Source organism: Mandrillus leucophaeus, unplaced genomic scaffold, assembly GCF_000951045.1.
Source record: "Mandrillus leucophaeus isolate KB7577 unplaced genomic scaffold, Mleu.le_1.0 Scaffold693, whole genome shotgun sequence".
In the NCBI taxonomy this organism is placed as follows: domain Eukaryota; kingdom Metazoa; phylum Chordata; class Mammalia; order Primates; family Cercopithecidae; genus Mandrillus; species Mandrillus leucophaeus.
Window position 1 is genome coordinate 858,207 of NW_012107508.1, and position 11,692 is coordinate 869,898.

General features: G+C 40.2%; 1 protein-coding gene across 6 annotated transcripts in view; it reads right to left on the reverse strand.

Annotated features, from left to right (window-relative positions):
* Positions 1–11,692, reverse strand: part of TFDP2 (transcription factor Dp-2 (E2F dimerization partner 2)) — a 243,274-nt gene that overhangs the window by 20,135 nt on the left and 211,447 nt on the right. For 3 of the 6 annotated variants that reach the window (XM_012002657.1, XM_012002661.1, XM_012002660.1), the window contains 3 exons: positions 9,957–10,119; positions 7,257–7,400; positions 3,251–3,319 (listed from right to left, as the gene is read on the reverse strand). In XM_012002657.1, coding sequence (XP_011858047.1) covers positions 3,251–3,319; positions 7,257–7,400; positions 9,957–10,119 — 376 coding nt within the window. Of the gene's footprint in view, positions 1–3,250; positions 3,320–7,256; positions 7,404–9,956; positions 10,120–11,692 lie in introns of all 6 variants that reach the window. The other 3 variants (XM_012002659.1, XM_012002658.1, XM_012002656.1) reach the window with 1 other exon arrangement.

The following is an 11,692-nucleotide window of genomic DNA, read 5'->3' on the forward strand; positions in this document are numbered from 1 at the left end:
GCTATGACTGTGCCACTACACTCCAGCCTGGGCAACAGAGGCCCTTTCTCAAGAAGAAAAAGAAAAGAAAAAAGAAAAAAAGGAAAGAAGGGAAGGGGAAGGGGGAGGGGAAAGGGAAGGGGAAGGGGAAGGGAAAAGGAAAGAGAAAAGAAAAGAAAGGAAAAGAAAAGAAAAGAAAAAGATTACTATTATCTTAAAATGGCTGAGTGCTATCTCCCCAAAAAGGGAGCATCTAATCTTTGAAATGCACCAAAAATAATGAACACCAATTTATTGTAGACCTAAGTGTGTCCAAAAATCATTATCAATAACTAGCACTGTCAGTATCATTACCAAACATTATTGAGGTTATGCTTCGTTATTTTCTGTTGCTAAAGAACTAATTTATTGCTTAATTCATTTAATAATGAGGAAAAGTTATGATTAAGCTGTGGAACTGAGAAAAAGAATTAAATGCTTACATACTCCTGCATAACTTCTCTTCCCTTTTACTAGAATACACATCTCAAGAGGTGTTCCTACACTTTGCCTAGCCTGGTGTCCCTAGTGCCACAAGAGGACCTCGGTATATGGGGAAATATAAGCAGTGATAACTAATGACCCTTATGTATTTGTGATTCACTGTTTAATGCTGTGCACATTTAATAGTATCAGTGGTTTTTCAAGTGAAGAGAGCAGTAAAAACATCATAATGTTTATTATTATTATTATTTTTTTGAGATGGAGTTTTGCTCTGTCGCCCAGGCTGGAGTACAGTGGTGCGATCTTGGCTCACTGCAACCTCCGCCTCCCAGGTTCAAATGATTCTCCTGCTTCAGCCTCCCGAGTAGCTGGGACTACAGGTACCCGCCACCATGCCCAGCTGATTTTCGTATTTTTAGTAGAGGTGGGGTTTTACCATATTGGCCAGGCTGGTCTCGAACTCCTGACCTTGTGATCTGCCTGCCTTGGCCTCCCAAAGTGCTAGGATTACAGGCGTGAGCCACTGCACCTGGTCATATTTTTTTTTAACATTGTCACAAATTTCATATACCACATAACGTTATTTTGAATAGAAAAAGGAAAAATAATTTCCCACTTATTTTGAACGGACTTATTTGTTGCCCTTTGAATGATTTCCTTTGGCCTTTTTTTCTTTTTCAAACTCATTAACATCTATTTCAGATGCTGAACAGCTTTAAGTGTGTTCATTCATTTTCCTGTGCGTTTGTTATGGAAAAGGTTTAAGGGCTGGAAGGGGCAATTATAGAGATAAAAGTAGGATATTGGGTTTATCTACAGGTTTGCTTTACTCACACCATTCTTCTACTGCATTACCAAAAATAAAAGAGAGGTGGTAGCAAGTAGGTAATAGTTACCTGTGTCATGTGACATGAGTGAGTTGTGACATTAGCTTATTAAAAAAAAAATCAAGTGAGCTTAGCCACAGCAAATGGATTTACTTTTTTTTTTTTTTTTTTTTTTAAAAGACAGTCTTGCTCTTTTGCCCAGGCTGGGGTGCAGTAGTGCAATCTCGGCTAACTGCAACCTCCACCTCCCGGGTTCAAGCGATTCTCCTGCCTCAGCCTCCCGAGTAGCTGGGATTACAGGCATGTGCCACCATGCCTGGCTAATTTTTTGTATTTTTAGTAGAGACAGGGTTTCTCCATGTTGGTCAGGCTGGTCTCGAACTCCTGAACTCAGGTGATCTGCCCGCCTCCACCTTCCAAAATGCTGGGATTACATGCGTGAGCCACCATGCCCGGCCTTCGGAAATAAGTTTTACGTTTACCAGAAGACCACAAGTTGATTTAAGTTATACTTTGGGTTTCACTTTAATGTTTAGAGAGACCTGTTTCTATAAATGTTGACAGCCAGGTTGCCCCTGGGTGGAAATCTATAAATATTTGGTTTGAGAGACAGTAGAGGAAAAGAAGTTCAGGACTTTAAAAAATAAAAGAACAATGTTTATGGTACAGAGGTAAACAGGCAAAAAATATTCAGTTTCATTCTTTGCATCAGGCATCTAGAGATGGGAAAGTCCTACACACATGAGGGTGATCTTGCCCAGCACCATTCTTTCTGATAGGCAGATAACTGTAGGCATGCTGATAAACAGGTTTTTAAAAATAACATGCCAAAAAAATTAAGCTCCAAAATGTTCCATGGTTTTGAGGAAATTCCAGGAAGGCCCCAGCACAGGGTTTGGGGCACGAGCTGCTAGGGGATACTGCAGATAACTATGCAGGGATAGGGACAACAGAGAGGCAGCCAGGGGGAAGAAGATGGCAGCACGGGAGTTCAAGGAGGAGGGTTTGGTAGAATTCCACAGGCAGGAGCATAGGAATAAACTGTCCGTTTCAGCTTATTTTTTTTAAAGCTGCACAATATTCTCTTCAAACAAAACATTATTATTAATTATATATTATATATTAGGTATATATAATATACATAATATATATTATAATATTATATATATAATATAATATATTTTTTTATATATATATATCACCAGCCTAAGTTTTGGTATTTCTATAAATCTTACTGAATTAGACCTGGTGCGGTGGCTCATGTCTGTAATCCCATCACTTTGGGAGGCTGAGGCGGATGGATCACAAGGCCAAGAATTCAAGACTAGCCTGGCCAGATGGTGAAACCCCATCTCTACTAAAAATACGAAAAAATTTGCCAGGCGTGATGGTGGGCACCTGTAATCCCAGCTACTTGGGAGGCTGAGGCAGAGAATGGCTTGAACCCAGGAGGCAGAGGTTACAGTGAGCCAAGATCGCACCACTGCATTCCAGCCTGGTGTCTCAAAAAACAACAACAAAAAAAATCTTACTGAATTATGTCATGCCATTCTGTCATTTACTGATAAGTATTACAGGCAGATTTGATTACTGTACTTGAAGCACCTAAAATTTAACTAGCTTCACTAGTGGATATTCCAAATTCAGGTTAAAATTAACAAACACAAAAAGACACCTGACAGTTTATGTTTGGAGAGGCCTGAGTGTCAACGGTGAACTGCTGCCTGGTGTAAGTCATACACAGGGCAGGGAAGCTGCTGTGGAGCTGAGATGATGGCAACAGATGGGACCATCTTAAGGCAAAGCACGTGGATGGCAACAAGCTAGGAGGTAAGAGAGGCTGCTCTGGCGTGGGCTCACCACACACTACTCAGAGGCACCACAATTAGAAAACACACTGACTCCAAAAGGCAGGAAGTGGAGAAATAGGGAAGGTAATGAAAACATCGTGGCATCTTTACCTGTAGAAGAAGTTCTTGCAACTGGGCCCGCTTCTGCTTTATCCGTTCTATCCGCCTCTGCTTCTCTATCTTTAAAACATTGGTTACAAAATAATATGAACACAGGTAGAGTATAAAGTATCATTCACTTTCCAGGTCCCTATTCTGAGATAACCATTTTCCCTAGAGAAACTCAACCCATTTTAACAATATGAATAAAGACAAATCATATCTTTGTAGGGGGCAGGGGTTGGAGTGAACAAGTAGGCACAACATCAGATCTGTGGCAACTGTCATCAAAAATGAAATCATATACTTAATGAATACTTGTTAGCAGTACTTGTTGCAATTATTATTCAAGTTCTAATCAAATAGTACCACTTAGTTTATACTTACTCTATCTGCCAACACAAAAGTAAGCATTTTACACACATTATCTTAATTCATCTTCACAAAAACCTTATGAGTTAAGTCCTGTTGTTATCCACTTTGCATCGAAGGAAATGGAGGCATAGAGGGCTTGAGTAACTACCCAATGTCACGCAGCTAGTGAATGGCAAGAGTCAAGATTTGAACCTAAACCCTCTGGCTACAGGGACTCTATTATTAATTACTTTGTTATATTACTCCTCTGAGAATAAGGCAAGATCTTATTTACAATTTCAGTTTAGCTGACTCTCCAATGAGGACAGCTGATCATACAGATATCTCACACATCATGGTAGGCTGGGCGTAGTGGCTCATGCCTGTAATCCCAGCACTTTGGGAGGCCAAGGTGGGAGAATCACTTGAGATCAGGAGTTTGAGACCAGCCTGGCCAACATGGCGAAACCCCGTCTCTACAAAAAATACAAAAGCCGTGTGTAGTGGCACGCGCCTGTAGTCCCAGCTAATTGGGAGGCTGAGACACAAGAATTGCTTGAACTCGGGAGGTGGAGGTTGCAGTGAGCCGAGATCACGCCACTGCACTCCAGCCTGGGCAACAAAGCAAGACCCTGTCTCAAAAAAAAAAAAAAAAGAAACATGCTTATTGGACAAATTTTCCAGCTTCAAACCACTGCTTTTTTTCTCAATCTGATAACTACTTAGAGAAAACAGACATTAGGGTCTGAACTTCCTTGCAGTTGAGTTCCTCACTGTCTCCTTGGGCAAAAGCCAATGACATCTATTAAGAAAATTTATGGCCGGGAGTGGTGGCTCACGCCTGTAATCCCAGTACTTTGGGAAGCCAAGGTGGGCGGATCACGAGGTCAGGAGTTCGAGAGCAGCCTGGCCAAGAGACCAGCCTGGCCCATAAAGTGAAACTTTGTCTCTACTAAAAAAAAAAAAATTAGCCAGGCATAGTGGCAGGCACCAGTAATTCCATCTACTTGGGAGGCTGAGGCAGGAGAATTGCTTGAACCCGGGAGGTGGAGGTTGCAGGAGCTGACAAAGATCGCGCCATTGAACTCCAGCCTGGGTGACAGAGCAAAACTCCAACTCAAAACAAAAAAAAAAACAAAAAAAGAAAGAAAATTTACAGGAGCCCATTGGTTTGGACTGAGCTCCTGCACTAGGCCCAACAGACCAAACTAAAATGGAGTCACTCATGCTGAAGTTCCATGCCACCAGGCCAAAACTAAGTTGTTTATCTGACCTAGGAAATCAGGAGAGAAAGAGAGAATAGTAAACTACCCAAACAGGCCAGTTGCAGCTGGCATAAGAGAGTCTTCTCTGTTTTACCCTTACAAGGAAAGTGACATTGAAATGTCCAATCTGCTTTTTGATCTGTTTCTGCCTCTATCTGCCTTTGCTGCTTCTCTATCTTTAAAACACTGAATAATGTTCAACCTCTTCTGCTCAGCTTATAGGAACACTCATTCTACTTACTAGTGAGGTGTTGCCAGATTCTAGAATCACAAATAAAAGACAGTTAAGATCTTTAAATTTGTCACAATTTTGTCTTTCGATCATCAAATAAGACATTTTTCTTGTCTGCTTCAGCAGATTATCTCTTACTTGCTCCGCATCCAGTCTAGTTTATACTAGGGAGTTTCCATTCATGATTCCTCTATCTACCACGTTTTACTTTTAAATTACTTAAGATTCACGTAAAATCTGTGTGGCGTTCTACATTGGAAAAGATGTTGTAGGAGCATCCCTTTATCAGAAGCTCTGACAAGCAAGGCCCCTTATCTGTCCCTCATCCAACTAGGTCAAGCCACACCGATTCTACCTCTATAACACCTCTCCAATCTCATGGCCACTGCTGTTAACTCAGACCATCTCTAATCCCCCTCCTCCATTCCATTTCCTTCCCTACCTGTTAATTTTACTTCCAACCCACTGGCAGAGTGATCCTTCAAAAAACATCCTATCAACCCTTCTCTTTGTAATTTATCAACTGCTTCCCTTTGTTTACAGAATCAGGTCCCCACTGCTTAACACTTAGATATCTATCCACCTTTCTGAATGCCTGTTCCCTAGCCACACCCAGCTCCAGGCAAGCTTTCTCACGCCTGTCTCAGCCCATGCAGCGCCTCTGCCTGGAAGGCCCTCCCCACCCGTATCCACTTGGCAAACTACTCCCACCTCATGCCTGAGCTCTGGGATTATCTCCTTGGTAAAGCCCTCCCCCATCCCTCTTTGCAGAGAATCTGCACATTTCTTTCATAGGAGTAATCACATTTTTGGTTAACTCTTTTACATTTCTCTTCTCCCCAGTTGGAATGACAGTTCCTTGGGTTCAGAGATTTGCCTTGTATAACCTGTGATTAAGCACAAGGTAGATGTGAATAGGTTTTTTTGCTTAGTAAGTCTTTAGTATAAGCTCAATATTACTCATGAAAATGATGCTCAAATTCCACTCTATCAGAAGGAAGAAAAACGAGAAAAGGAGGATATTTCCACTGTAGCATACGAAAAATATTATATAGCTTCTGATGAATATATGGTTTCTCTCTCCATCCATAAGTATAATAATAACAAATAACTGAATTGCTGGGGAGAAAAAAGACTGAGAAAAACAGGAAACCAATCTTAATTATCTCCCAAAGCTATATATACACATACACACACACATATATATACATTTTTTTAAAGATGGAGTCTTGCTCTTATCGCCCAGACTGGAGCGCAATGGCGTCATCTCGGTTCACTGTAACCTCTGCCTCCCGGGTTCAAAACCTCTCCTGCCTCAGCCTTCCCAGTGGCTGGGTTCACAGGCGTCCGCCACTGGCTAATTTTTGTATTTTTAGTAGAGATGGGGTTTCACCATTTTGGCCAGGCTGGTCTTGAACTCCTGACCTCAGGTGATCCACCCACCTTGGCCTCCCAAAGTGCTGGGATTATAGGCGTGAGCCACTGCGCCTGGCCCAAAAGCCTTATTTAACCTCAGTTTATTCCATTTATGGTCATGGTAGTAAAATTATGTCACGTCAATTTAGAAACAGTATGTTAGGGAACATGCTCATGTAGAAAGAATTTTCTATAATGCTTAAAGTTAACAGAACTTAAAATGTTTCTGCATACATAATTCCAAAATTCTATTCATTCTGGTAAAGACACAAATGAAACACTATTCATTCTGTTGCTATTATTTCTAAAGTCAAATGCAAAAATCTGACTTTCACAGCTATATTCAGAATATTGTGTAACCAATAAAGGAAATAAACAGCCAGCTTGATCCTTTTTTTTTTTTTTGGATACATACAGCAAGCATCTTATCAAATAAGACACCATTTCACCAAAAGTTTATTAGTAGAGTGCTCAGAATTAACTTAGAATGAAATAAAAATCTTCTCTAAGAAACAATAAAATCAAACTGTTATTTAACTTTTATATCCCTCAGTTTCATCATTTACAAATTAAACTGTAGACTATACCTATAAGGCACCTTCCAATTCTAAAATTCTACAGTCTGTTAAAAAATGACATAGTATACATGAAAAATTGGAAATATTTTATATTGCAATTACATTTTTAAATTAAAATGCCTCTGATGTAAAATAATACAAAAAGCTATTCATAAACAGATTTTCTCACTTACCTCCAGATTCTGACATTCCTGAGCAGAATTGGTAGGCAGGCCAATCCACTTGATTTCTTTTTTTTCCTTTGAAATTATGTTCATTGCCATTAGCACATTTAAAGCATCATAAACTCTTCGCCTAATGTTTTTCTGATCGTAAGCCTGCTAAAAAACATTTTCATTGAGTGATAATTAAGGGTTAAGATACAGTCACATGATATTAATATGTCAAATTAATATTACGTCTTCAAAGTGCTGGAAGGATTCTATTTTTTTATTTAGCAAACTGACAAAGACATCCAAAAGAATTCTATATTCCATGAAAATATCCTTCAAAATTAAAGATGAAATAAAAATACTTTCAAACAATATAAAACAAAATAATCTTAAAAATAAAGATCATGTTACCTGCAGATCTACACTGAAATATACTAAAGGGATTTCTTCAGGTAGAAGAAATATCATCTAAGATGGGAGCTTAGAGATGTAGGATAGAATGAAGACCAACCCAAAAGGTAAATATGTGGGTAAATCTCAATTTTCACTGTATAAAACAATAATAATGTCTTATGGAGGCTAGAATAAATACAGAACTTAATTAATATACATGACAATAAATAGTATATATTAACAGAAAAACATATTGGAGGTAAAGTGTTCTAAGCCCTTGCATTATCTGGGAGGATTTTAGACTTAAAAAAATTAAGGACATTTATTCAAGTTCTGGGTAAAACTGTGCTTCTCAAAATGTGTTCCTTGACCACTGTTGATCTGCAAATTGTCTCCAATCTACAATGAGATTAGGAACTTGCACCAAAATATAATCCTCTATATGACAATGGACATTGTTCATTCAGTTCAGTTGACCATTTTTCTTCTTCTTTTTTTTTTTTTTTTTTGAGACAGCGTCTCAGTCTGTCGCCCGGGCTGGAGTACAGTGGCGCGATCTCAGCTCACTGCAACCTCCGCTTCCCAGGTTCAAGTGACTCTTCTGTCTCAGCCTCCCGAGTAGCTGAGACTACAGGCGCGTGCCACTGCACCCAGCTAATTTTTATATTTTTAGTAGAGACGGGGTTTCACCATATTGGCCAGGCTGATCTCAAATTCCTGACCTCGTGTATCTGCCCGCCTTGATCTCCCAAAGTGCTGGGATTACAGGCGTGAGTCACCCACCCGGCCTTTTTCTTCTATTTTTTTTGATAGAAAGACTTACTCAATGAAGGAAACCATGTTGGTTTACAATGTGGAACAAGGTCCTCAGGAAATGCAATGATAATAAAGGATGGTGGAGAACACTGAATCCACCTAAATATAAAACTAGATCTAAATAAGTGGGGGGATTTAAGTTATAGAACTGAATGTAAATATTAGAAATCTTGACAATAGGCAAGAAATCTTGACAATAACATCAATAGATATTAGAAATCTTGACAATGATTAGAAATCTTGACAATGCTTGTAATCCCACCACTTTGAGAGGCTGAGGCGGGCAGATCACCTGAGGTCAGGAGTTCAAGACCAGTCTGGCCAACATGGCAAAACCCCATCTCTACTAAAAAATACAAAACTAAGCTGGGCGTGGTGGCACATGCCTGTAATCCCAGCTACCTGGGAGGCTGAGGCAGGAAAATCTCTTGAATCCGGGAGACGGAGGTTGCAGTGAGTCAAGATTGTGCCACTGCACTCCAGTCTGGGTGACAAAGCTAGACTCTGTCTCAAAAAAAAAAGAAATGTTGACCCTGCAGAAACAATGATCCTGTAACAACAAGTCCTGGGAGGAGGCAATGTGGTAGGTATGCCAATTTCCTCTTTTTGATATTGGAAGGGATATGGATGTTATTCAAAGCAGGTTAAATAATAATAAAGGGTTCAGCACAATATTTATTTAAAGTAATAAAAATAACTATAATAATAATAATGTTATTATTATTATTTTTCCGAGACAGAGTCTTGCTCTGTTGCCCAGGCTGTAGTGCAGTGGTGAGATCTTGGCTCACTGCAACCTTTGCCTTCCAGGTTCAAGCAATTCTCCTGCCTCAGCCTCCTGAGTAGCTGGGATTACAGGAACATGCCACCATGCCTGGCTATTTTTTTGTATTTTTAGTAGAAACAGGGTTTCACACTGTTAGCCAGAATGGTGTCGATCTCCTGACCTCGTGATCCGCCCACCTCAGTCTCCCAAAGTGCTGCGATTACAGGCGTGAGCCACCATGCCAAATATTTTTTAAATGTTAAAACAAAAAAACCCAACTAAGGCCGGGTGCAGTGGCTCACGCCTGTAATCCCAGCACTTTGGAAGGCCGAGGCAGGTGGATCACCTGAGGTCAGGAGTTTGAGACCAGCCTAGCCAACACGGTGAAACCCTGTCTCTACTAAAAGTACAAAAATTAGCTGCGAATGGTGGTGTGCGCCTGTAATCCCAGCTACGCGGGAGGCTGAGGCACAAGAAGAGCTTGAACCTGGGAGGCAGAGGGTTGCAGTGAGCCAAGATCGCACCACTGAACTCCAGCCTGGGTGACAGAGCGAGGATCCATCAAAAAAAAAAAGAATTCCCTCCAAAATAAAACTCAACAACAACAAAAAATCCCCCAAAATAAAGGATGAAACCCTCAAGTATAATCCTTCATCTAGCTTACCTGATTCCTCAAATCTATAACAAAGATAACACAGAGATACCATCATCCATCAAAATCAATGTCAGGTTCATGATCTACCTACCGAATCAGCAGCCAAATGGTTATTTGAATTGGTGAACTCTGACACCAGCTCATCAGCGACTTCATTGTATGATGTTGTACCTTTTCGTTGAACTTTCTCACACACCTTCATTGAAAAGTGTCTCAAGCCTTTCCCGTTTTTATCTCCTTTTTTGCTTCGTTTACTAGAAGGGAAAAAAGTTTTTTTACTCCATTATACATATTAGAGACTTCCTTTACAAATCTCTGTAAGATAATTCAAGAAGACAGTAATTTAAGTTTTACTTCAGGTGTCAAAAATTTAAATTGAATAGAGATGAGAAAATGTTTATTTAAACTTACTTTTTGCCTTAAAGGCCTAATAAAGTATGAAGTTAGAGTGTTTTTCTATGCACATCATTTATTTATTTATTCAACAAATATTTATTGACCAGTTACTATTCTATGCCAGATACTGTTATTGACACTGAGAATAAGTCAGTGAAAAAACACAAAAACTTTGCCCTTGTATAGCTAACATACTTATCTTTTCGTATTCTATGTAGATTATAAGTTTTTTACTGAAATTAAAACTACAGTCATTTGCCACAGAAGGACATTTCAGTCAATGACGGGCCGCATATACAACAGTAGTCCAATAAGATTACAATGGAATTGAAAAATTCTCATTGCCTAGTGAGGTAGTAACTATCATAATGCCATAGCATAATGCAATACTCACATGTTTGTGGTGATGCTGGCAAACAAACCTACTGCTCTGCCAGTCCTATAAAAGTCTAGCACATGCAATTATGGACAGTACGTAATACTTGATAATGATAATAAATGACTATGTTACTGGTTTCTGTATTTACTAAACTATACTTTTCATCATTTTAGAGCGTACTTCTTCAAATTATAAATTAAAAGTTAGCTGTAAAAAGCCTCGGGCAATCCTTCAGGAGGTATCCAGAAGAATGCATTGTTATCACAGGAGATGACAGCTCCATGTGTTACTGCCCCTAAAGACCTTCCAGTGGGACAAGATGTGGAGGTAGGGGACAGTGATATTGATGATCTTGACCTCCCTGTAGGGCTAGGATAGTGTGTCTCAGTTTTCTTTTCTTTTTTGGAGAGAGAGTCTCCCCCTATCCCCTAGGCTGGAGTGCAGTGGCATGATCTCTGCTCACTGCAACCTCTGCATCCCAGGTTCAAGCGATTCTCTTGCCTCAGCCTCCCCAGTAGCTGGGATTACAGGTGTGCGCCACCACACCTGGCTCATTTTTGTATTTTTAGTAGAGACAGGGTTTCATCATGTTGGCCAAGCTGTTCTAGAACTCCTGACCTCAGGTGATCCACCCGCCTTGGCCCCCCAAAGTGCTGGGATTACAGGCGTAAGCCACTTCGCCTGGCCCCTGTCTCAGTTTTCTGTTTTGGGGGGTTTCTTTAGATTCAGGGTCTCACTCTGTTGCCTGGGCTAGAGTGCAGTGGTGCCATCATGGCTCACTGCAGCCTAAACCTCCTGTGCTCAAGTGATCCTTCCACCTCAACCTTCCAAGTAGTTAGAATTACAGGTGCATGTCACCATGCCTGGCTAATTTCTTTTCTTTTTTGTAGAGACAGGGTCTCGTTATGTTGCCCAGGCTGCTCTTGAACTCCTGACCTCAAGTGATCCCTCCCATCTCAGCCTCCCAAAGTGTTGGGTTATAAGTGTGAGCCACCCTGCCCAGCCACATCTCAGTGTTCAACAAAAAATTTTCAAAAGTTAAAAAAAAAAAA